The sequence below is a fragment of the Salvelinus namaycush genome, chromosome 26, assembly GCF_016432855.1.
Source record: "Salvelinus namaycush isolate Seneca chromosome 26, SaNama_1.0, whole genome shotgun sequence".
Lineage (NCBI taxonomy): Eukaryota > Metazoa > Chordata > Actinopteri > Salmoniformes > Salmonidae > Salvelinus > Salvelinus namaycush.
Genome location: NC_052332.1, coordinates 22,404,670 through 22,432,022, shown reverse-complemented (window position 1 = coordinate 22,432,022; position 27,353 = coordinate 22,404,670). Strand labels below are relative to the sequence as shown.

The window sequence follows — 27,353 nt, the reverse complement described above, 5'->3', positions numbered from 1 at the left end:
TGCTAGGAATGTTCTTATCCCTTGCTTGCTAGCTAGCCAACTAACTACGGTTAACACAGTCACGACGTCTGCAGACAGAATAACAGCGAAGTAGCTGAATTTGCGTTTGCTTAAGCTGTTTTCTATTGACATTAATATGGATACATCCATAACAATGAGCAGACGATGCCCAAATGTTGCCTGGCATAGTGCCTTCTCTCAGGACACTCGTCGATATAAATAGTTTGTTGCTAACAAACCTGCCAATTTGGCAACCAAATTAAAAAATATCAGTTGCTGAAAACAGCTGGTCAAACTAGAAACATGTCGGAGGATTTGACAGCATAGCACCACTTGCGTCATGACTACCATAGAATTTCATGTTCATCATTCACCACATTAGGTCTTCCCAAAAATATGTCTCTACAAAAACAAATAAATTGCTAGTTAGCTAGCAATGTTTTTCTTTGTTGGACCTGCTTTTACAATGTATCCAATTTCGGGTTTGTGTGGTTGTTGGTTTAGCTTTCTGTAACTTTGTAGCAATGGTCTGCATGTGTAGGTGCATATTGCATCATGATTGCAAGGTTTCCCAGTATCTTTTCCAACTGTCCCGATATCTTGTCCAACCATCCCGATATCTTGTCCAACCGTCCCGTTATTTGGTTTTAATGTCCATTCTAGAATGCTCTTCTAGCCAATCAGAAACAAGTATTCAACAGTGCTGTGGTATAACATGTATTATATGTTATTTCTACTGGTAAATGTGTGCTTAAGCATTGTTTTCTTTGGTAACTGTGGTATATGCGGGATAAATGCCTCCGTTCTGCACATTACCTTGGAATAATGAACTCCGCAAAGGGACTCGGCGGTCATCCATTATTTTCAAGGTGATGTATAGAACGTCGCATTTATCCCTTGCATATCAAAGTGAACACCAAGGAAATAGCTGGCAGTTAAACAAATGAGTAGCAGTTATACTAATATACAGTAACAGAGAACTGTATTATTAAGCAACAGTTGATACTTACTTCCATATGGGTTGGCTGAGCGCCCATAGATCTGACTGTAGGCCTCTTCTGTGATCCCGTCGTAAGGCTCTTCCTCAAACTCCTCATCCTCATTCTGGTAGGAGGTTGGGCTGTCTGTGGTAGGCAGGCTGGAGGCCCCAGGACTGGACCTCTCTCCCCCTGCCACTGGATAGGGCTGCATCCCCGGGAAGATGGTGGTTCCCCCCGCCCCCGTGTAGAACAATGAGCTTCCCTTGGAGAGCCGCCCTCCCAGCTCAGATGAAGAGGACCCTTTCTTATGATGACTCAGGCTGGGCAACGGATCGCACCCCTCCAGTTTGATCCTCCGCGTGGGCTGCACCAGGGAGGGGGACCAGCCCGGTGGCCCCAGGATGGACGTCCCTGACCCGGCCAGTGTGTTGTTACTGGGGCTCTGGGGCTCTGAGCCTGGTTGCTGCTCCTCCATGGCTGCCGTCTGAGAGTCACAGTGGGGCGAGTTGGCCTTAAACATCAGGTCCATGCCCCGCTCCACAATATGTTGGATCTGAAGATACCCGGCGGTGTACATCACCACCAGCTGCTCGCTGGCTGCCATGGTCAGCTTTCCTGTGTAGCAGAAGGATAATATCAGCTGGAAGCAGGCGGGAGTCACCGACGAGGGCAGCTCGAACTGGCTCTTGGACGAGCTGCTGAACAGGTCTCGGAAGTAGAGGCTGCTGGCGGCTAGTACAGCCCGGTGGGCCTTGAAGGCCTGGCCTTTAACCAGGATGGAGACATCGCAGTACTGACCGAGCAGGCGCTGCTCATTGAGGGAGCCCAGCACCGTGCTGCCGAAGTTGGGGATCTCCAAGTGGAGCAGCTGGGACATGATGGTGGAGGAAGAGGAGGAGGAGGAAGAGGCTTCAGAGAGTCACCACAGACAAGGCCAGAGAAAGGGACATCTGTACAAGGAGAGAAGGAGGGATGGATTAGACAAATTGGAAAACTTGAGAAGAGAGGAGAATAGAGTATGTGAAAGACAGAGAGCAAAAAGAGAGGTGAGACAGATAAGTGAAACCGATGTGTGAAACAGAGGGTACAGCGGGAAAGGGAGGAAGAGAGAGGGGGAAGTTGGAGAGAGAGCAGAAAGAGACATGTGAGAGAAGAATGTGTGAGTGAAGAGAGAGACATGGGAGAACTGCAGAAATATGGTATAAAACCATGAATTAAGGTAATATGCAAAGTAAGTATTCAAAGTAGTAGGCCTCAATGACCAAAGGAACAGTTAATATAATCAGTGTAATGATATCATTTACATGTATTTTTCCAACTCAATAAGTATGCTCCCATCACTTTGACTGTATAAACTAAGCTGTAGCCAGCAAGGAAACACATGCATAATAACTAGAAACACATAACTTCAGAGACACAAATAATTGTGACTTTGATAGCTCCCTTTACGATAACACCCAGTTACAGCCAGACATGCTCCCCAGACATATTGCATACGTTCCTTCTTTCCATGAACCTTATCTCTGTGTTTTTCTCCACCACACACTCGCCAGTTTCATTATTGAGCAACGCTGCAGAAGGGTTTCCAAGAATACAAACGGAAAATTGTCAACCCCGCTCTACCCCCTCCATAGACACACACACACAGCCCTCTTCTCCTCTCTCTCTCTCACACACTTGGATGGACGCAAGCGCAAGCGCAAACACAAACACACACACACACCTCCATCCCAGACAACTCTGACCTGTACAACCCAGTCCTTAGGAAAGGAGAGTGGACACACCATGAAGCTTTCGCACGCCAGGACCAGAAGAGAAGAAAGGAGGAGAGAGAAAAAAGCGCTCTCATGCTCTTCATCTGTCTCAAAGCCTTGCTCTCTGTCTCACTCAGCGCTCTGAGCATTTCCCTCTCCCACTGTTTCTCTCTTTTAAAGATTTTCTCCCTCGCTCTCTCTCTCCTTTCACTCACCCTCACGCTCTTTCTCTCTCTCTTTCTCCCTCTGTCTCTCCCAGGGCTGAATTCAACAAGTGCTGCTGCAGCTGGAGAGAGCGCATCAATGATGAAGGGAGTGGGAGGCTCTCTGTGTGCAATCAATGCAGCATCTATACGTATGTCGCAGGGAGAGGGAGGGATGGAGCCAGGGAGCGAGATGGAGGGAGAGAGAGAGAGAGAAAAACACAGGCTACAGTTACAGACAGAGACAGAGATGGAGACTGAGCGAGGGAGGGAGGGGGTGGGCTGAGACAGAGGGAAAGTCATCTAAGGACAGTACGAGCAAAGAAAGACAATTGCGTTTGGAGCAACTTCAGCTCCTATCTGGATGTAGACAATGGCAAAGAGAGAAAACATAATCAAAGAACTAAGTAAATAAAATTAAAGTTAAATCAGAGAAAAAGGGGAGCAGAGAGAAAAGGAGTTAATTATACTGTCGGAAATTTGAAGTTGAACGTAACACAGTCATTTGCTCTGAAATCTTCAATGCAATATCTTATTGAGAATGTGACTCACACAAAAACAGCTCCTACTATTACCACTACTGATTCTGAATGACGGAAAAGATTGAACTTGCTAGCGTTTGTGCAAGTATTACGTTAGATTGTCTGTTTAAAATGCTGTGAGTGTCTGTTGGGGGATTTCTAACATGAGTGAATGAGTTCTCCCAGTGAGATGTCACTGAGTTCACTGTATTAGTTTGTTCAAGTAGACAATTTCCTCTGTTGATGTATGGTTACATTTTTGCACAGGCACTAAGCAGGGCTCCCGGACTGGTGTTTGGGATGGATTAGAGAAGGAAAAAGGACCCCAGACGTCATTGAGTTTGACAGAGGAAAGCCCAGGGAAAGGTTAGACAGCAGCTTACAGTACAGAGAGTGTCTCTGCTAAGGACTGTGAGGGAAGCTGTGAACATAAACCAACCATGACACAGACTGACACACACATGAGAGAGAGAGAGAGAGAGAGAGAGAGAGAGAGAGAGAGAGAGAGAGAGAGAGAGAGAGAGAGAGAGAAGACAGGGAGATATAGAGAGGGAAAGAGGGAGAGTGTGGGGTGTGGGCAACATGAAATGTGTGTTTGTAAAAAGTTGGAGTTTCACTCGTAATTTACTCACTGCGTAGCTATGTAAACAACACCTGCTATGTAAACAACACCAGAATTTTTATCTCCCTCCCTCTCTGGCTCTCTCTCTTTCTCGCTCCCTCTCAGACAAAAACCCAGCCTGCCAGATGTAATGAAAAGATACCAAAACTGGGCAAACTTCTCACTTCACATCACCACAGGGAAAGAAAATGGAGAAGGGGAATCACACAGTCAGTTAGTGTGGTCACACATCAGCATTCATATTCCTGCCACAGCAGTGGTGATGTCTGTATAAAAAAACTAAAACTCAGACGAGTTCTGTCCCATTTAACACCTGCATACCGTCATTGACACGCTTCCCTCATCCTGTCTGTCTGTCTGTCTGTCTGTCTGTCTGTCTGTCTGTCTGTCTGTCTGTCTGTCTGTCTGTCTGTCTGTCTGTCTGTCTGTCTGTCTGTCTGTCTGTCTGTCTGTCTGTCTGTCTGCACGCTGAAGTCTTAGGATACATCCCCTCACTCCTGCTTTCTCTTTCCCCCTCCCTCTCTTCACACCACTTTCCCTCTGAGCTGCTGTCTTTCTGCCAATTAATGCACACGGGGCTGCAATGCAGTGAGTCCCGCGTGCGCCACAGCACAGAGAGAAGTGAAGCATGCTGGGTATAGAGTCTACAGACATGCATGTACGTGCCAGCCTGGGCAGAGAGGGGGAGGGGGAGCCAGAAATATGTTGAGTCAGGCAGACGGGACGACACAGCACTGCGCACAGCACATCAGAGAGAGAGAGAGAGAGAGAGAGAGAGAGAGAGAGAGAGAGAGAGAGAGAGAGAGAGCGATGCCACATGACAAGAATAACAAGATACTTTCATCAGAGAGAGAGAGAGTTAATGCGCTTGTGTGTCAGAGAGGGTGTGTGTGTGTGTGTGCGTCCACTCTTTATGTGTCACTGTGAGTTATGAGTGTGTAGGTGTAGTTTATAGAATGGGAGATGACATTTGAATGCTTTTACTGCTCCTTCTAAATTTGTTGGAATGTGTTGTGGAAATTTGAATCAGGGCAGCACTCTGGGGCCTGGTGCTGATTACTTGTAGTAGCAGTATGGAGTATTTGAATATGCAATACATGACAAGTAACAGAACACTGATACAATGATAGACAAGGACAGTCACACAAATGTAATATACAACGATACACAAACAATACAACAACAGAAATGACGTGTGGGTTAGAGTGTGTCTGTGTGTGAGAGTGTTTGTATGCGTGTCCCTTCACAGTCCCCGTCATTTCATGAGATGTTGTTTAATCAGTTTTTAAAGGTCATTTTACTGTTTGCTTAAGTAATTGGAGACAGAAGGGAGTTCCATGTGATCATTGGTCTGTATAATACTGTGGGTTCCTGTGAATTTGTTTTGTACTTAGGGAAGAGACCCCTGGTGACATGTCTTGTGGGTTATGTATAGGGTATGTATGGGTTATGTATGGGTTATGTATGGGGTATGTATGGGGTATGTACAGTGGGGCAAAAAAGTATTTAGTCAGCCACCAATTGTGCAAGTTCTCCCACTTAAAAAGATGAGAGAGGCCTGTAATTTTCATCATAGGTACACTTCAACTATGACAGACAAAATGAGATTTTTTTTCTCCAAAAATTCCATTTTTAATGAATTTATTTGCAAATTATGGTGGAAAATAAGTATTTGGTCAATAACAAAAGTTTATCTCAATACTTTGTTATATACCCTTTGTTGGCAATGACAGAGGTCAAACGTTTTCTGTAAGTCTTCACAAGGTTTTCACACACTGTTGCTGGTATTTTGGCCCATTCCTCCATGCAGATCTCCTCTAGAGCAGTGATGTTTTGGGGCTGTTGCTGGGCAACACGGACTTTCAACTCCCTCCAAAGATTTTCTATGGGGTTAAGATCTGGAGACTGGCTAGGCCACTCCAGGACCTTGAAATGCTTCTTACGAAGCCACTCCTTCGTTGCCCGGGCGGTGTGTTTGGGATCATTGTCATGCTGAAAGACCCAGCCACGTTTCATCTTCAATGCCCTTGCTGATGGAAGGAGGTTTTCACTCAAAATCTCACAATACATAGCCCCATTCATTCTTTCCTTTACACGGATCAGTTGTCCTGGTCCCTTTGCAGAAAAACAGCCCCAAAGCATGATGTTTCCACCCCCATGCTTCACAGTAGGTATGGTGTTCATTGGATGCAACTCAGCATTCTTTGTCCTCCAAACACGACGAGTTGAGTTTTTACCAAAAAGTTATATTTTGGTTTCATCTGACATTCTCCCAATCTTCTTCTGGATCATCCAAATGCTCTCTAGCAAACTTCAGACGGGCCTGGACATGTACTGGCTTAAGCAGGGGGACACGTCTGGCACTGCAGGATTTGAGTCCCTGGCGGCGTAGTGTGTTACTGATGGTAGGCTTTGTAACTTTGGTCCCAGCTCTCTGCAGGCCATTCACTAGGTCCCCCCGTGTGGTTCTGGGATTTTTTGCTCACCGTTCTTGTGATCATTTTGACCCCACGGGGTGAGATCTTGCGTGGAGCCCCAGATCGAGGGAGATTATCAGTGGTCTTGTATGTCTTCCATTTCCTAATAATTGCTCCCACAGTTGATTTCTTCAAACCAAGCTGCTTACCTATTGCAGATTCAGTCTTCCCAGCCTGGTGCAGGTCTACAATTTTGTTTCTGGTGTCCTTTGACAGCTCTTTGGTCTTGGCCATAGTGGAGTTTGGAGTGTGACTGTGAGGTTGTGGACAGGTGTCTTTTATACTGATAACAAGTTCAAACAGGTGCCATTAATACAGGTAACGAGTGGAGGACAGAGGAGCCTCTTAAAACTTCTTTGGGCTGCAAGCCCGATGTCGGTACACTTATGACAACAGCCAGCTCAAGTGCAGGGCGCGAAATTCAAAATATATTTTTTAGAAATATTTAACTTTCACACATTAACAAGTCCAATACAGCAAATGAAAGATAAACATCTTGTGAATCCAGCCAACATGTCCGATTTTTAAAATGTTTTACAGCGAAAACACCACGTATATTTATGTTAGCTCACCACCAAATACAAAAAAGGACAGACATTTTTCACAGCACAGGTAGCATGCACAAAACCAACCTAACTAACCAAGAACCAACTAAACTAACCAAGAAACAACTTCATCAGATGACAGTCTTATAACATGTTATTCAATAAATCTATGTTTTGTTCGAAAAATGTGCATATTTGAGCTATAAATCAGTTTTACATTGCAGCTACCATCACAGCTACCGTCAGAAATAGCACCGAAGCAGCCAGAGTAATTACAGACACCAACGTCAAATACCTAAATACTCATCATAAAACATTTCTGAAAAATACATGGTGTACAGCAAATGAAAGACAGGCATCTTGTGATTCCAGCCAATATTTCCGATTTCTTAAGTGTTTTACAGCGAAAACACAATATAGCATTATATTAGCTTACCACAATAGCCAGAAACACAAGCCATTTACCAGCAGCAAAAGTTAGCGATCGTAACAAACCAGCAAAAGATATATAATTTTTGACTAACCTTGATAAGCTTCATCAGATGACAGTCCTATAACATCAGGTTATACATACACTTATGTTTTGTTCGAAAATGTGCATATTTAGAGCTGAAATCAGTAGTTATACATTGTGCTAACGTAGCATCTTTTTCCCACAACGTCCGGATATTTTTCTGACACTCACATATTCTGACCAAATAACTATTCATAAACATTACTAAAAAATACATGTTGTATAGGAAATGATAGATACACTAGTTCTTAATGCAATCGCCGTGTTAGAATTCTAAAAATAACTTCATTACGACATGCAGTTTACGTTATGGCGAGAGCGTGCCCAAAATCTGGGCGCAAACTACTAGTTCACATGTTCGACAGATATATGAAATAGCATCATAAAATGGGTCCTACTTTTGATGATCTTCCATCAGAATGTTGTACAAGGGGTCCTTTGTCCAGAACAATCGTTGTTTGGATTTAGAATGTCCTCTTCTCCAGTCAATTAGCACGGAAAGCTAGCAAAGTGGCGCGAAGCTCTCCTTTCTGAACATACGCAGACAAAGCAACACGCCTAACGTCCCGAAAAAATTTCAATAATCTAATAAAACTATATTGAAAAAACATACTTTACGATGATATTGTCACATGTATCGAATAAAATCAAAGCCGGAGATATTAGTCGTCTATAACGACAGCTTTACAAGAAGGCAATACCAGGTCACTTCTCGCGCGTTCCAGAAAACAGGAAATTGGGGTCACGTCATGCCAAGAGCTTTTATTCGACCTCAGATCATGTTATACACTCCATTTCTTCTCTCACTGCCTGTTGACATCTAGTGGAAGGCGTATGAAGTGCATGTATACTAATAAATATCAAGCACATTTATAGGCAGGCCCTAGAACAGAGCATCGATTTCAGATTTTCCACTTCCTGTCAGGAAGTTTGCTGCAAAATGAGTTCTGTTTTACTCACAGATATAATTCAAACGGTTTTAGAAACTAGAGAGTGTTTTCTATCCAATAGTAATAATAATATGCATATTGTACGAGCAAGAATTGAGTACGAGGCCGTTTGAAATGGGCACCTTTTATCCAGGCTACTCAATACTGCCCCTGCAGCCCAAAGAGGTTGAAGAAGAAGTTACAGGTCTGTGAGAGCCAGAAATCTTGCTTGTTTGTAGGTGACCAAATACTTATTTTCCACCACAATTTGCAAATTAATTCATTAAAAATCCTACAATGTGATTTTCTGGATTTTTTCCCTCATTTTGTCTTTCATAGTTGAAGTGTACCTATGATGAAAATTACAGGCCTCTCTCATCTTTTTAAGTGGGAGAACTTGCACAATTGGTGGCAGACTAAATACTTTTTTGCCCCACTGTATGGGTGTCTTAGCTGAATGTTATTTGATTATGCAGACAATCTGGAATATTCATCACAGTAAAATTTCTCATAAAAACTAGGAGAGATGCAGTTAGTTTCCCGTCAAGCCTCAACCAGGAAAGACTGGCAGGCATGTTGTTGATGTTAGTTCTGTAGGTGTAGTTAACGGCAAGGTGTGCTGCTCTGTTTTGAGCCAGCTGCAGCTTTGCTAGGTCTTTTTTTGCTGCACTTGACCATATTACCGGACAATAATCAAGATGGGACAAGACCAGAGCCTGAACAACTAGTACAGTTGTTTTTTGTGTAAAAAAGGCAGAGCATATTTTAATAACAAACCTACCCCTCCCCATCTTCACAACAACTGTCAATATGACTTGACCATGATAATTGACCATCCAATCCGACACCTTTTTAATTATTTTATTTATTTCACCTTTATTTAACCAGGTAGGCCAGTTGAGAACAAGTTCTCGTTTACAACTGCGACCTGGCCAAGGCTACGACTCTGTCAATCACCACATTCTTATCGGCATACTCAACAGCCTTGGTTTCTCAAACGACTGCCTCGCCTGGTTCACCAACTACTTCTCAGATAGAGTTCAGTGTGTCAAATCGGAGGGCCTGTTGTCTGGACCTCTGGCAGTCTCTATGACCTCTGGCAGTCTCTATGGGGGTGCCACAGGGTTCAATTCTCGGGCCGACTCTCTTCTCTGTATACGTCAATGATGTCGCTCTTGCTGCTGGTGAATCTCTGATCCACTTCTACGCAGAAGACACCATTCTGTATACCTCTGGCCCTTCTTTGGACACTATGTTTACTAACCTCCAAGCGAGCTACAATGCCATACAACTCTCCATCCGTGGCCTCCAACTGCTCTTAAATGCAAGTAAAACTAAATGCATGCCCTTCAACCGATCGCTACCACACCTGCCCGCCCATCCAGCATCACTACTCTGGGCGGCTTTGACTTAGAATATGTGGACAACTACAAATACCTAGGTGTCTGGTTAGACTGTAAACTCTCCTTCCAGACTCACATTAAGCATCTCCAATCCAAAATTAAATCTAGAATCTGCTTCCTATTTCGCAACAAAGCATCCTTCACTCATGCTGCCAAACATACCCTCGTAAAACTGACTATCCTACCAATCCTTGACTTCGGCGATGTCATTTACAAAATAGCCTCCAACACGCTAATTGGATGCAGTCCATGTGTAGCTCTGTGTTGTTGTTTGTGACGCACTGCTTTGCTTTATCTTGGCCAGGTCGCAGTTGTAAATGAGAACTTGTTCTCAACTAGCCTACCTGGTTAAATAAAGGTGAAATAGAAAAACGAATAATACAATTTAAAAAACAACACATTTACATTACATTTTAGTCATTTAGCAGACGCTCTTATCCAGAGCGACTTACAGTAGAGTGCATACATTTTTATTACATTTTACATACTGAGACAAGGATATCCCTACCGGCCAAACCCCTACCGGCCAAACCCTCCCTAACCCGGACGACGCTATGCCAATTGTGCGTCGCCCCACAGTTACACATGGGATAAACAAATGTACAGTCAATAACACAATAGAAAAATCTATGTACAGTGTGTGCAGATGTAGTAAGGTTAGGGAGGTAAGGCAATAAATAGGCCATAGAGGCGAAATAATTACAATTTAGCATTAACACTGGAGTGATAGATGTGCAGATAATGATGTGCAAGTAGAGATACTGGTGAGCAAAAGAGAAGAAAATAATAATAGCATGGGGATGAGGTAGTTGGGTGTGCTATTTACAGATGGGCTGTGTACAGGTACAGTGATCGGTATGCTGCTCTGCCAGCTGATGCTTAAAGTTAGAGAGGGAGATATAAGACTCCAGCTTCAATAATTTTTGCAATTCGTTCCAGTCATTGGCAGCAGAGAACTGGAAGGAAAGGCTGCCAAAGGAGGTGTTGGCTTTGGGGATGACCAGTGAGATATACCTGCTGGAGCGCGTGCTACGTGTGGGTGTTGCTATGGTGACCACTGAGCTGAGATAAGGCGGGGCTTTACCTAGCAAAGACTTATAGATGATTTGGAGCCAGTGGGTTTGGCGACGGAGAGCCAGCCAATGAGAGCATACAGGTCGCAGTGGTGGGTAGTATATGGGGCTTTAGTGACAAAACGGATGACACTGTGATAGACTACATCCAATTTGCTGAGTAGAGTGTAGAGATACCTAGGAGTTTAGCTTCCTCAACTTGCTCAATGGTTAACCCTTCATCCACAACTCCAGTTGAGATTTAGGTCTTAGAGAATGTTTTGAGCCAAATGCAATGCTTTTAGTTTGATGTACAGTATTTAAAGACCAGTTTATTACTAATCACCCAGTCTGATACTGACTGTAACTCCTTACTTAGAATTTCAGTGAGCTCACTGGCTTTGGGTGCTGACATGTAGAGTGTGGAATCATCCGCATACATAGTCATTCTAACTTTGTGTAAGACCAGTGGCAAATCATGTAAAAATAGAGAAGAGTAACAGCCCAAGGTAACTGCCTTGAGGGACACCGCACTGTACATATCTGATGTTGCAGTAGTTTCCATTGAAGAATACTCACTGGGTTCTATCGGATAAATAACTTTCCACTATGTGATGGCAGGTGATGTAAAGCCATAGCAAGTGAGTTTCTTCAATAACATCAAAGGCTGCACTGAAATCTAACAATACAGTTCCAACTATCATCTTATTATCCATTTATTTTAACCAATCATCTGTCATCTGAGTCAGTGCAGTACAAGTTGAGTGCCATTCTCTATATGCATGCTGAAAGCCAGTAGTTAACTGAAAAATAGCATTGCATTTGGACAGAGATAGGCATAATATGGAGAAAGAAATAAGTAAAATACAAACATTGTTTAGCTAATGAGTCCAATAATCAGGCACTTGTGAGTTTCAGTTGGTGTATGTGTGTGTGATGTTGGACTGAAGCTACTGACCCGGAAGTTTGCCTTTCTCTCTCACCCAGGCTTTTGGGAGGGAGGGTGGACAATGAGCTTGTCGTAGCAGATTTAAGCAATGTCCCCATGTTTTCTGGCAGCTTTCATAGCTGGGATAAGTTATTTCCACCTCTGGCGCACAGTTTCAGAGAAGTCCTCATTGAGGAAGATGTTGGTTCCTCTCAAGTTCTTGGCTCTCTCCATAACAGCCATCTTGTCCTTGAAACTTAGGAACTTGACCACTATCAGCCTGGGTATGTCACCTGGGCTGGTTACAGGCGCTCCACCTCAATATTCCTATGATCAATCTGCAGCATTTTGGTGATAATTTTTCTCACTTTCTCCTCAGACTCCATCCAGGTCTCATGTGGAGATGCTGGTACATAGCTGCGGGAAGTAGAGGTGCTGAGAGTGCTGCAGCACCCACAGAAAAATCAGAATAAGTAGTCCTGTATTAGCGGACCGATATAGCCGTCTGTAGCGCAGGTAAAATATTTTCCTGTTGCTGTAACAATTGCTTGTAGACATATTTTGTTGATTTAAAAGATCACACACCTGTGATAGGGAAACACTGTCTCTCCATTACTCCAACCTTCTTTAACTTTGGACGGCATGATGGTAGCAACGTTGGCTTACGCTGGAACTCCACACAATTCTTGCCAGCAAGTTCACATAGGCCAATGGAAAGCACCTTTCAATGCTTATAATGTGTGTTATTCAATATCCCTTCGAGGATAGATACAAGTCAATTCAAATTCTATACAATGTTAAACAGAGGCAAACATAGGCTAACAGCTTTCCAGCACAAAGTCTAGTCACTGCTATAATGGTGAAGCTATACATTCTCAATATGTGTCACACACGGATCTGTTTCACCTGTCTTTGTGATTGTCTCCACCCCCCCAGGTGTAGCTCATCTTCCCCATTATCCCCTGTGTATTTATACCGGTGTTCTCTGTTTGTCTGTTGCCAGTTCGTCTTGTTTGTCAAGTCAACCAGCGTTTTCTGTACTTTTGCCCCGTCTCTGAATTACCAACCTCTGCCTGACCTGACCCTGAGCCTGCCTGCCGTCCTGTACCTTTGCCCCTGTTGCTGTAATAAACATTGTTACTTCGACACGGTCGGCATCTGGGTCTTATCTTTATCCTGATAATATGAACAATCCCTCTCTATAAATATTCAGATACTGCAGTTGTTCTCATGTCTAAAGTTTAACAGACAACAGATTCCATCTACATTGTTGAGACGGTCGGCTCCATGGCAACAGTTCTACCAATTGGGAGAGAGCCTCAGCTCTCTGTCTGAGAGGAGCATTATGGTATGCATTGAGAGAAGTGTGTGAGAGAGAGAGAGAGAGAGAGAGAGAGAGAGAGAGAGAGAGAGAGAGAGAGAGAGAGAGAGAGAGAGAGAGAGAGAGAGGGAGTGAAAGAGAAAGATAGAAAGGAGGAACAGAGGAGAGGTGTCTGAGTGCTTATGGCTGCCTATAATACAACGTCAGGCTTTGTTTGACTACTCCCCTGGGAGAAGTTGTCTGCGCAAAGTCAATGTCAGATCATTTATTTTTGTCGTTGGAATCGTTTTGTGAATTGCGGCTTGTGTAATATGCATATAGTGATTTGTTTGTTGTTGCTATGAATATTGTTTAGTTTTTTTTGTTCAAGGCTTTCTTAGCTGTCTCTAAGCTTTCGTTATCATCACAATGGCTACATATACAACACAACTTACAGTTTAAACGTACAGAGCATAACACACATGTATCATTTATCACAATATTTATCATATTCATACAACATCCATATATCCCCTAACTAGTCTGGTGCATAGCCGTATAGTTATTGTAGTAACTAACTACTATTTCTCTCAACCAATACACTCACATCTCAACCACCCTCCACTTGAGTCTCTCAACACAGGTTTCTGACTGTACTCCTAGGGAGTAAAATCAGTAGAGGGACTGCCAGTGAGTGCGCTAATGGACTCCAAGTGGGCGTAGGAGCTAAACAAACAAACATTCACAGCAGCCCCACTGACAATGAATACAGCATGAGAGAGAGGGGATGGAGGATGACAAAGGGAGAGAGAGAAAGAGAGAGGGGGTGGAACAGGGGAGACAGCGAGAGGTAGGTAAAAAGTGGGACAGAGTGACAGAGGCAGAGACATAAAAAGAGAAACAGACAGAGAAAATTATCTAGGTGAAGAGAGAGATAACACAAAAAATGCCATTAGAGTGCTTGAAGAAGACAGCAGTAGAGAACTCAGTATTACATTAGAGAATTGTGCTGGTTATTCCCTTCCGTCCAGGGAAACCCAAACCCGAGGAGTGTGTGTGTGTGTGTGCTAACATGAGCGTGTGTATCAGCTGTGTATCGAGGGCAGCATAAGTGCCATGTGTTCTAATAATAGCTACAGTAAGACGACAGTCATTGTCACAGTCTATATCATAGACCAGGGGTACTCAACTCTTACCCTATGAGGCCTGCTTGTTTTCTGATCTACTTGATAGTTAATTGCACACACATGGTGTCCCATGTTTAAATCAGTCCCTGATTAGAGGGGAACAATGAAAAAATGCAGTGGAACTGGCTTCGAGGTCCAGAGTTGAGTTTGAGGGTCATAGACCTTGTGCGAATCAGGTGCTAGAATAAACTCACAAATACACTACATGACCAAAAGTATAACAGCCTCCACTCTTGTGGGACAGCTTTCCACTAGATGTAGGAACATTGCTGTGGGGACTTGCTTCCATTCAGCTACAAGAGCATTAGTGAGGCCTGGCACTGATGTTAGGCGATTAGGCCTGGCTTGCAGTCTGCATTCAATTCATCCCAAAGGTGTTTGATGGGGTTGAGGTCAGGGCTCTGTGTAGGCCAGTCAAGTTCTTCCACACCGATCTCAACAAACCATTTCTGTATGGACCTCGCTTTGTGCACAGGGGAATTGTCATGAATAAACAGGAAAGGGCCTGCCCCAAACTGTTGCCACAAAGTTGGAAGCACAGAATCGTCTAGAATGTCTATGCTGTAGCGTTAAGATTTCCCTTCACTGGAAATAAGAGGCCTAATTCAAATCAACTGCCCCAGACCATTATTTCTCCTCCACCAAACTTTACAGTTGGCACTATGCATTCTGTGAGCTTGTGTGGGCTACCACTTCACAGCTGAGCCGTTGTTGCTTCTAGACGTTTCCACAGGGCAGACATTTGACTAACTGACTTGTTGGAAAGGTGGCATCCTATGACGGTGCCAATGTTTGTCTATGGAGATTGCGTGGCTGTGTGCTTGATTTTATACACCAGTCAGCAATGGGTGTGGCTGAAATAGCCGAATTCACTAATTTGAAAAGTGTCCACATACTTTTGGTGACGTAGTGTATGTACATTATTACATGGTCAAATATATAGGGCATTCATGGGGAGACCTTCAAAAGATTCCTTTAGCAATATGATCTTTATAAGATCTATATTAATACATCATCAAAGAAGGCTTATGTATTCTTAGTGATTGTAAAACTGCAGAAACAATATAATCTAGTGTGATGGAAAATGTTATTGTGTGAAGAGACAGCCTTGAAAATGTTAATCTTGTCTTTTGTGTCATAAATAATCCTTGGTTCCTGCCTGTGCTTGGTAAAGATATGAGAGGGGGCGACATGACCCCCTCCTTAAGACCATCTGGCAGAACACCCAGAATATGTTCTATAAGTTAATATAGGAGACGGTGCCAGACACATGCAGGAACTAACCCTATGAACCATGCCCATGTAACTTGTCTGTGTAAGCAGTATATAAGAGATCTAACAGGCCTGCCCCAAAGGAGATCACTTCAGACCAGGTACTTTGTGCATCTAAGTTTGACTGTGACCTCTCCAGCTTGCTGTTAATAAACAATTATTAATTTAAGATAGACTCCGAGTGTCCCTGTGTAGAATTTCCACGACACTAGCATCAATGTCCTCTAATAGCAATCTAGCCAGGGACACAAACGTTTGCTGTTCTAATCAGCAAACCTGCTGATTAGGTCATGTGACTATTTTCAACAAGCAACTATCAGGAAATAACACTGATGAAATGTTTTCACACTTTGACAGTGTTTGTTTCATCAGCTGTTGTACAATATGATACAAAACACAAGGAAAATCATTTTGACTGCACTGGGCCTTTAAGGACAGGGGGGTCAACACTACAGACTCGGGCCTGCAGAATGTTACTGTCTCATACAGGGATGTAGTTTCCACTCGGTCTGAGGTAATGGGAGGTGTGTGTGTGTGTGTGTGTGTGTGTGTGTGTGTGTGTGTGTGTGTGTGTGTGTGTGTGTGTGTGTGTGTGTGTGTGTGTGAAAGAGAGGTGGTGAGAAAGTGTAGCATGCATGCATGTGTATGAGAGTAAGTTGGTGTGAGTTTGAAAGAGAGAGCGAGAGAGAGTGTAGGCGTGTGCCTGAGTGTGTTCTTGTTTGTGTACAGTATGACACAGAGAGAGAGAAACGAGTGTAGGCGTGTGTGTGTGTGTGTGTGTGTGTGTGTGGAGGACAGAATTGGGTACAGCATCCTCTGCAGGGTAAGAGGACTCTATAACTCAATCTACAAAAAAACTCTGCTGTGTTCTTGTGCCATTGAGTCACCTGTTTTTAAGGACGGAACGCCCTGATTCTATATGAGTCAGCAGAAGAGAGGGGGAGAGAGAAAGGGAGAGAGAGAAATGAGATTAGAAAAACACAGAGATACATGGTATATGAAGGGAAAGTGAGTGAGTGAGAGAGAGAGAGAGAAAAATAGAGAGAAAAAGAGAGGGAAGAGGCACATAGGGATGAATGAGAAAGACACAAACTGTAGTAGGCCATATGCAGTCTCGAAATTGGAAAGTGATTGAGTGAGAGACGACAAAAAATCCAAAGAAAGAGAGAGTGAAAGACAGAAAACATGCTAGTCAGGTCAGCAGAGCACATACATAACCTCCATTCTCAGCTGAGTGAATTACTGTACATCATGTGATGCACGTCTGACATCAGAGTGGGGCAACATGGCTGCTGATGCGCAAAGTGAAAGGAGGACACATCATTCAGCATCACCGGTCACGGTCGGCACACCGAAACATACACAACACCCTCAGTATACTTCTGAAATGGAGCACAGAGAACTGGTTGCAGATAAACTACTGTAAACCTGCAGGAAATATTGAATTCCAGCAAGTTATATTATATAACCTACAGATTTTCCATGATAAGGACTTGGCAAACTTCTGCTGTACTTTGCTGTGGGTCCACCCATGCCTCTAAATATATACTGAACAAAAATATAAACACAACATGTAAAGTGTTGGTCCCTTGTTTCATGAGCAGAAATAAAAGATCCCAGAAATGTTCCATACACACAAAAATCGTATTTCTCTTATTTCTCTCAGACTTGCACAAATTTGTTTACATCCTTGTAAGTGAGCATTTCTTCTTTGCCAAGATAATCCATCCACCTGACAGGTGTGGCATATCAAGAAGCTGATTAAACAGCATGATCATTACACAGTTGCACCTTGTGCTGGGGACAATAAAAGGCCACTCTAAAATGTGCAGTTTTGTCACACAACACAATGCTACAGATGTCTCAAGTTTTGAGGGAGCATGCAATTGGCATGCTGACTACAGGAATGTCCACCAGAGGTGTTGTCAGAGAATGTAATGTTAATTTCTCTACCATAAGCCGCCTCCAACGTCGTTTTAGAGAATTTGGCAGTACATCCAACCGGCCTCACAAACGTAGACCACGTGTAACCACGCCAGAACATGACCTCCACATCCAGCTTCTTCACCTGAGTGATCGTCTGAGACCAGCCACCCAGACAGCTGATGAAACTGAGTAGTATTTCTTTCTGAAATAAAGCTCTTTTGTGGGGAAAACTCATCCTGATTGGCTGGGCCTGGCTCTCCAGTGGGTGGGCCTATGCCCTGCCAGGACCACCCATGGCTGCGCCCCTGCTCAGTCATGTTGAATCTATAGATTAGGGCCTAAAGAATTTATTTCAATTGACTGATATCCTTATGTGAAGTGTAACTCAGTAAAATCTCTGAAATTGTTGCCTGTTGCGTTTCAATTTTGGTTCAGTGTAATTTTATTGTTTCCACTTGCTTTCCACAGACACAGCTAGACACGCAGGTATGGCGCTTTACACAAACACACAGCTAGGCACGCAGGCAAGAATGCACGCACGCACACACACACACACACACAGACAGAATCTCACGTTAGTGGTTTACCAGACTTGGCTAGGTATTATAGCAGTTACATCCCCCCACACTCCACATACACGTGAACTCAAATAACATGTCAACTTAAATAATTACTGGAAGCCCCTGACCAGTCCACTCAAAGGAGGTGTCTTTTCCTATAGACCTAGTAATAAACAGCATAGACAAAGACTTCCTTATATTTACATGGGATTGACCTTCAGTGAGTTTACTTAAAAGAGGGAAAGTCATGGGTCTCCACGTAATTTCGGTTAACCCAGAACTAAAATCTCTCATAATTTGGTCAGATACTTGATGTTTACGTAAACATCGAGCATCTGACCAAATTATACAACATTTTTGTTCTGGGTTAACCGAGATTACATGGAGACCCGTAGTCTGTCCATGAGAGATTAGTCTCCATGCATGATAGGATTCATAATAAGGGAATTGATTGTGGCAGCCCTTTTTAAAGCTCTATAAATGTCTATCGCTGTAATCACTAAAATACTATGTAGTATGTCAAATCAAATCAAATTTTATTGGTCACATACACATAGTTAGCAGATGTTAATGCGAGTGTAGCGAAATGCTTGTGCCTCTAGTTCCGACAGTGCAGTAATATCAAACAAGTAATCTAACAAATTCACGATGACTACCTTATACACACAAATGTAAAGGGATGGAAAAATAATATGTACATATAAATCTATGGATGAGCGATGGCCGTGCGGCATAGGCAAGATGCAGTAGATGGTATAGAATACAGTATATAAACTCAGCAAAAAAAAGAAACGTCACTTTTTCAAAACCGTGTCTTTCAAAGATAATTCGTAAAAATCCAAAAAACTTCACAGATCTTCATTGTAAAGGGTTTAAACACTGTTTCCCATGCCTTGTCAATGAACCTTAAACAATTAATGAACATGAACCTGTGGAACAGTCGTTAAGACACTAACAGCTTACAGACGGTAGGCAATTAAGGTCACAGTTATGAAAACAGGACACTAAAGAGGCCTTTCTACTGACTCTGAAAAACGCCAAAAGAAAGATGCCCAGGGTCCCTGCTCATCTGCGTGAACGTGCCTTAGCCATGCTGCAAGGAGGCATGAGGACTGTAGATGTGGCCAGGGAAATAAATTGCAATGTCCGTACTGTGAGACGCCTAAGACAGGGCTACAGGGAGACAGAACGGAAAGCTGATCGTCCTCGCAGTGGCAGACCATGTGTAACAACACCTGCACATGATCGGTACACCCGAACATCACACCTGCGGGACAGGTGCAGGATGGCAACAACAACTGCCAGAGTTACACCAGGAACACACAATCCCTCTATCAGTGCTCAGACTGTCCGCAATAGGTTGAAAGAGGCCGGACTGCGGGCTTGTAGGCCTGTTGTAAAGGCAGGTCCTCACCAGACATCACCGGCAACAACGTTGCCTATGGGCACAAACCCACCGTCGCTGGACCAGACAGGACTGGCAAAAAGTGCTCTTTACTAACGAGTCGCGGTTTTGTATTACCAGGGGTGATGGTCGGATTCGCGTTTATCGTCAAAGGAATGAGCGTTACACTGAGGCCTTTACTTTGGAGCGGGATCGATTTGGAGGTGGAGAGTCCGTCATGGTCTGGGGCGGTGTGTCACAGCATCATCGGACTGAGCTTGTTATCATTGCAGGCAATCTCAACGCTGTGCATTACAGGGAAGACATCCTCCTCCCTCATGTGGTACCCTTCCTGCAGGCTCATCCTGACATGACCCTCCAGCATGACAATGCCACCAGCCATACTGCTTGTTCTGTGTGTGATTTCCTGCAAGACAGGAGTGTCAGTGTTCTGCCATGGCCAGTGAAGAGCCCGGATCTCAATCCCAGTAAGCACGTCTGGGACCTGTTGGATCGGAGGGCTAGGGCCATTCCCCCCAGAAATGTCCGGGAACTTGCAGGTGCCTTGGTGGAAGAGTGGGGTAACATCTCACAGCAAAAACTGGCAAATCTGGTGCAGTCCATGAGGAGGAGATGCACTGCAGTACTTAATGCAGCTGGTGGCCACACAAGATACTGACTGTTACTTTTGATTTTGACCCCCCCTTTGTTCAGGGACACATTATTCAATTTCTGTTAGTCACATGTCTGTGGAACTTGTTCAGTTTATGTCTCAGTTGTTGAATCTTGTTATGTTCATACAAATATTTACACATGTCAAGTTTGCTGAAAATAAACAAATAAACGCAGTTGACAGTGAGAGGAAGTTTTTTTTGTTGCTGAGTTTACATATGAGAAGAGTAATGTAGGATATGTAGACATTATTAAAGTGGCTTTATTTAAAGTGGCAGTGATAACTTTATTAAATCCATGTTAGTACAATGATGTAGTAAGAATTATACTACTGCAACTGCAAGTACATTTGTAAATCATGACCTATCTTGAGTTGGGCTCTGGGATGGTGCAATTGTTGAGAAAGTGAGCTTATGGTTGTGTGGGGGTAAGGGCTGAATGTGTGTGGGTGTATGTGTGTATCCCACAACTGTTGCGAAGGAAGAAGTAAAAGATGTTAGGGACTATAGAGGATGATCCACAGCAATATATAATAAAAATCGAGGTGAGGGCGATGGAAATGCATTTGGCAATGGATCTGCTTCGGTTCGGTAAATGGCACTGTGTGCTCTTTTCAAAGGATGGATCCCAGTCGGTCCAGGGCTATGGGATACAGGGGGTCGAGGGTGGTCTGCCGGGCATTGGGATGACAACCCAACTCGAGATGAGGGCTTTTAGTGGGTGGAATAGTAGGGACCAATTGGAGGTTTACTTAGTAGCAATGCAAATATCATGGTACAACTATATAGACACTCAATCATTATGTTACTTTTTAATAGGACGTTTACAAACATATATTTTGATAAAAATAATTGAAAGGTGTGTCTCATTATGGTAAGTGGTGAAATAAGTATAGCCAGTTACAATTGTAATGGCTTAGCAGACAATAAGAAAAGACGATCAGTATTTACCTGGCTAAAAGAGAAGGATTATAATATCTATTGTTTACAGGAAACCCATTCAACAGTTTTAGATGAAGTTTTGTGGAAAAAGAACTGGGGGGGCGAAATATATTTCTCCCATGGGCAAAGAAATTCAAAAGGGGTGATGGTTTTAATTAACAGTAATTTTGATCCAAATGTGCAACTTGTCCAAACAGATCCTCAAGGTAGATGGATTATTTTAAATATGTTATTGGACAATAAACAGATATGGCTTATTAACCTATACGGTCCGAATAATGATGATCCAAGCTTCTTTGACAATATATATAAGAATGTATCAACTCTACAAGCAACACTAGACTCTATTATTATAGTGGGAGATTTTAATACGGTCTTAAATACCTCTATGGACCGGAAAGGAAATCACACTACAAACTATCACCCTCAGGCACTTAAGGAAATCAGGAATGTCATGGATATATTGGAATTAGTGGATATATGGAGACTTAAATACCCTGACCTAGTGAGATATATATGGCGGAGGCTTAATCAAGCTAGTCGCCTTGACTACTTTCTTATATCATTCTCTCTGGCACCAAAAGTTAAAAAGTGTTTGATAGGGGACAGAATGCGGTCAGACCATCACATAATTGGCATATATATTACTCTTACAGAATTTCCACGTGGGCGAGGATATTGGAAATTTAATCAAAGCCTACTAGATGATAAATTGTTTAGAACTACGACAGAAGAATTTATAACTGACTTTTTTAGACATAACATAGGTACAGCAGATCCCCATATTGTATGGGACACTTTTAAGTGTGCCTTTAGAGGCCATGCAATTCAGTACTCATCTATAAAACAAAAGCAATTTAGATCAAAAGAGTCCATATTAACAAAGGAAATTGAAGGACTAACAGTACAGTTAGATAACAATAAAAACGGTACCATAGAGGCACAGAATAAGTTAGAGGAAAAACAAAAAGAAATGGAGGAACTTATTCAAGAAAGATCCAGTGTAATATATTATAAAAAATAAAGCGAACTGGATGGAATATGGGGAAAAATGCACCAAATTCTTTTTCAATCTTCAATATAGAAATGCTACCAAAAAAAACGTATTAAAACTTGTTACAAATGATGGAGTCACGCATGATTCACCAAATGATATTTTGAAAGAGGAAGTAAAGTACTTTAAGAATATGTTTTCGTTTCAGGCTCCTCCATCTCCACTAACTGAAACTAATTGTATGGATTTTTTCCCTAATAATAATGTAAAATTAACATCTGTACAGAAAGACTCATGTGAAGGCCTAATTACAGAGGAGGAACTACTTGACGCAATTGGGGCCTTTAAGGATGGGAAAACTCCAGGGCTGGATGGCATACCAGTGGAAGTATACAATATTTTTTTTGATATACTCAAAGGACCATTATTAGCTTGTTTTAACCACTCCTATATAAATGATAGATTATCAGACACGCAACAAGAAGGTGTGATATCATTATTACTGAAACAGGACCCAAGTGGTATATATAAAGATCCAGTCCATTTAAAAAATTGGAGACCTCTTATACTTCAGTGTTGTGATGCAAAAATCCTAGCAAAATGCTTGGCGCATAGAATAAAAAAAGTTTTGTCAGATATTATTCATCCTAATCAGACAGGTTTTTTACATGGACGATACATTGGAGATAATATAAGGCAAGTACTGGAAACAATAGAACACTATGAAATATCGGGGACACCAGGCCTGGTTTTCATAGCTGATTTTGAAAAGGCTTTTGATAAAGTACGACTGGAGTTTATATATAAATGCCTAGAATATTTCAATTTTGGGGAATCTCTTATAAAATGGGTTAAAATTATGTATAGTAACCCTAGGTGTAAAATAGTAAATAATGGCTACATCTCAGAAAGTTTTAAACTATCTAGAGGAGTAAAACAAGGTTGTCCACTATCGGCATATCTATTTATTATTGCCATCGAAATGTTAGCTGTTAAAATTAGATCAAACATTAATATTAAGGGATTAGAAATCCAGGGCCTAAAAACTAAGGTGTCATTGTACGCTGATTTTCTTTTAAAACCACAACTAGAGTCTCTCCACGGCCTCTTAGAGGATCTAGATACATTTGCTATCCTCTCTGGATTAAAACCAAATTATGATAAATGTACCATATTACGTATTGGATCACTAAAAAATACACATTTTACATTGCCATGTAGTTTACCAATTAAATGGTCTGACGGAGATGTGGACATACTCGGTATACAAATCCCAAAAGAAAGAAATGATCTCACTCCAATAAATTTTTATAGAAAGTTAGCAAAAATAGATAAGATCTTGCTACCATGGAAAGGAAAATACCTGTCTATTTGTGGGAAAATCACCCTGATTAACTCTTTAATCATATCACAGTTTACCTATTTGCTTATGGTTTTGCCTACACCTAGTGACCTGCTTTTTAAATTATATGAACAAAAAATATTCCATTTTATTTGGAACGGCAAGCCAGATAAAATTAAAAGGGCCTATTTATATAACGAATATGAATTCGGAGGGCAGAAATTATTAAATATTAAAGCGTTAGACCTCTCACTAAAGGCATCAGTCATACAAAAGTTATACTTAAATCCAAACTGGTTCTCTAGTAAATTGATAAGAATGTCTCATCCTATGTTCAAGAAGGGCCTTTTTCCCTTTATTCAGATTACACCTGCTCACTTTCGGTTGTTTGAAAAGGAAATAATCTCCAAAATATCTTTATTTTTTAAACAAGCCTTAGAAAGTTGGTTGCAATTTCAGTTTAATCCACCTGAAAGGACGGAACAAATAGTACAACAAATATTGTGGTTAAATTCAAATATAGTCAATCAATCAATAATATAATAATTATTTTAGCAAAAATGTTTATTTTTAATTTACAATCCGTGGAAGCTATGAGAATAGGAAGATTCAAATCTTTTGTGAAGCATCACAGCACAGTTGAAAAATATATGGCAAATAAAAATCCGAAATGGATGATGTTGGAAGATAGATGGGAAGGGTTGAGTGGAGCTGAAGGGTGGGACTAATAACAAGATAAACAATGTAGGGCATACGGGATCTGTGAAATGTGTATAGGGGCGGAGTTTTTGTGAAATAGCACAGTTACAAGTGGAAATCAAACTGGATGGACAACAGAAATAGAGAAAGGACTAAGAACAAACAAGAGAGAACTATTATAAAGTAGACTGTGTCTGTAAAATGTGTATAAGATGTATAAATTGAAGGTAAAAACAGAAATGTTTATCAGTTTACTCCAATTGGGGGATCGGTGGTAGGGTTTGCGGGGAATAATAATAAAGGTATATTCTTTAAAAAAGTATGTATGTCTATATAGGTATGTGTATGTATATATGTGTATATGTATGCATACGTGTATGGATATATATATTTACCCCAAAAAATATGGGGGATTGGAAATGATGCAGACGATTACATTGGAAGCAACATTCTTTCCACAATATTAAGCTGATCCACCCCTAAAATAAATAAATAAAAAATAAAAATTATGGAGAAAAAAAAGGAAAAGAATTATACTACTTCTTTGACTTAATGTAAAGTGTTACCACGCCTTTCATTGATATTTCTATAGCACATTTCCTACCCTACTGACTACACACAGTTAACAGTCAAGACACAATTTATTTTATTTCACCTTTATTTGACCAGGTAGGCCAGTTGAGAACAAGTTCTCATTTACAACTGCGACCTGACCAAGATAATGTACCGGTTTTCTTCGGTGGAAGAAGGAGAGGACCAAAGCGCAGCGTGGTTAGTGTTCATCATGTTTAATAAAGACAATAAACGTGAACACTACAAAATACAAAACAACAAATGTGAAAAAAACAAAACAGTTCTGTCTGGTGCAGACACACGAAGACAGAAGACAACCACCCACAAAACCCAACACAAAACAGGCTACCTAAATATGGTTCCCAATCAGAGACAATGACTAACACCTGCCTCTGATTGAGAACCATATCAGGCCAAACATAGAAACGGGAAAACTAGACACACAACATAGAATGCCCACTCAGCTCACGTCCTGACCAACACTAAAACAAAGAAAACACAAAAGAACTATGGTCAGAACGTGACAGATAAAGCAAAGCAGTGCGACAAAAACAACAACACAGAGTTACACATGGGATAAACAAACGTACAGTCAATAACACAAAATAAAAGAAAAATCGAAAAATCTATGTACAGTGTGTGCAAATGTAGAAGAGTAGGGAGATAGGCAATAAATAGAACATGGAGGCGAAAATAATTACAATTTAGCATTAATACTGGAGTGATAGATGTGCCTATGATGATGAGCAAAAGGATAAAGAATAATATGGGGATGAGGTAGTTGGGTGTGCTATTTACAGATTGGCTGTGTACAGGTACAGTGATCGGTAAGCTGCTCTGACAGCTGATGCTTAAAGTTAGAGAGGGAGATATAAGACTCCAGCTTCAGAGATTTTTGCAATTCGTTCCAGTCATTAGCAGCAGAGAACTGGAAGGAAAGGCAGCCAAAGGAAGTGTTGGCTTTGGGGATGACCAGTGCAATATACCTGCTGGAGCGCGTGCTGCGGATGGGTGTTGCTATGGTAGCCAGTGAGTTGAGATAAGTCGGGGCTTTGCCAAGCAAAGACTTATAGATGACCTGGAGCCAGTGGGTTTGGCGACGGATATGTAGTGAGGACCAGCCAACGAGAGCGTACAGGTCGCAGTGGTGGGTAGTGTATGGGGCTTTGGTGATAAAACTGATGGCACTGTGATAGACTACATCCAGTTTGCTGAGTAGAGTGTTGGGGGCTATTTTGTAAATGACATCGCCGAAGTCAAGGATCAGTAGGATAGTCAGTTTTACGAGGGTATGTTTGGCGACATGGTGAAGGATGCTTTGTTGCGAAATAGGAAGCCGATTCTAGATTTAATTTTGGATTGGAGATGCTTAATGTGAGTCTAGAAGGAGAGTTTACAGTCTAACCAGACACCTAGGTATTTGTAGTTGTCCACATATTCTAGGTACGAACCGTCCAGAGTAGTGATGCTAGTCGGGTGGGAGGGTGCGGGCAGCAATCAGTTGAAGAGCATGCACTTAGTTTTACTAGCATTTAAAAGCAGTTGGAGGCCACGGAAGGAGTGTTGTATGGCGTTGAAGCTCGTTTGAAGGTTTGTTAGCACAGTGTCCGAAGAAGGGCCAGACGTATACAGAATGGTGTCGTATGCGTGGAGTTGGATCGGAGAATCACCAGCAGCAAGAGCGACATCATTGATATATACAGAGATGAGAGTCGGCCTGAGAATTGAACCCTGTGGCACCCCCATAGAGACTGCCAGAGGTCCGGACAACAGGCCCTCCTATTTGACACACTGAACTCTATCTGAGAAGTAGTTGGTGAACCAGGTGAGGCAGTCATTTGAGAAGCCAAGGTTATTGAGTCTGCCAATAAGAATGCGGTGATTGACAGAGTCGAAAGCCTTGGTCAGGTCGATGAAGACGGCTGCACAGTACTGTCTTTAATCAATGGCGGTTATGATATCATTTAGGACCTTGAGCGTGGCTGAGGTGCACCCATGACCAGCTCGGAAACCAGATTGCAAAGTGGAGAAGGTACGGTGGGATTCGAAATGGTCGGTGATCTGTTTATTAACTTGGCTTTGGATGGGCAGGATGGATATAGGTCTATAACAGTTTGGGTCTAGAGTGTCTCCCCCTTTGAAGAGGGGGATGACCGCGGCAGCTTTCCAATCTTTGGGGATCTCAGACGATACGAAAGAGAGGTTGAATAGGCTAATAATAGGGGTTGCAACAATTTTGGCGGATAATTTTAGAAATAGAGGGTCCAGATTGTCTAGCCCAGCTGATTTGTACGGGCCCAGATTTTGCAGCTCTTTCAGAACATCAGCTGTCTGCATTTGGGTGAAGGAGAAGTGGGAGGGGGGGGTAAGTTTCGGCAGGGGGTGCTGAGATGTTGGCCGGGGTAGGCGTAGCCAGGTGGAAAGCATGACCAGCCGTGGAAAAATGCTTATTGAAATGATTGATTATCGAAGATTTATCGGTGATGACAGTGTTTCCTATTCTCAGTGCAGTGGGCAGCTGGGAGGAGGTGCTCTTATTCTCCATGGACTTTACAGTGTCCCAAAACTTTTTGGA

The 27,353-nt window shown here is 42.3% G+C and overlaps 1 protein-coding gene across 1 annotated transcript in view; it reads right to left on the bottom strand.

The window, feature by feature from the left end:
* LOC120021257 (nucleus accumbens-associated protein 2-like) overlaps positions 1-27,353 on the bottom strand; it is a 60,199-nt gene that overhangs the window by 14,540 nt on the left and 18,306 nt on the right. Inside the window, exon 2 of the mRNA XM_038964928.1 lies at positions 1,011-1,930. Within this exon, the coding sequence (XP_038820856.1) occupies positions 1,011-1,857 (847 nt within the window). The 5' untranslated portion in view covers positions 1,858-1,930. The remainder of the gene's footprint in view (positions 1-1,010; positions 1,931-27,353) is intronic.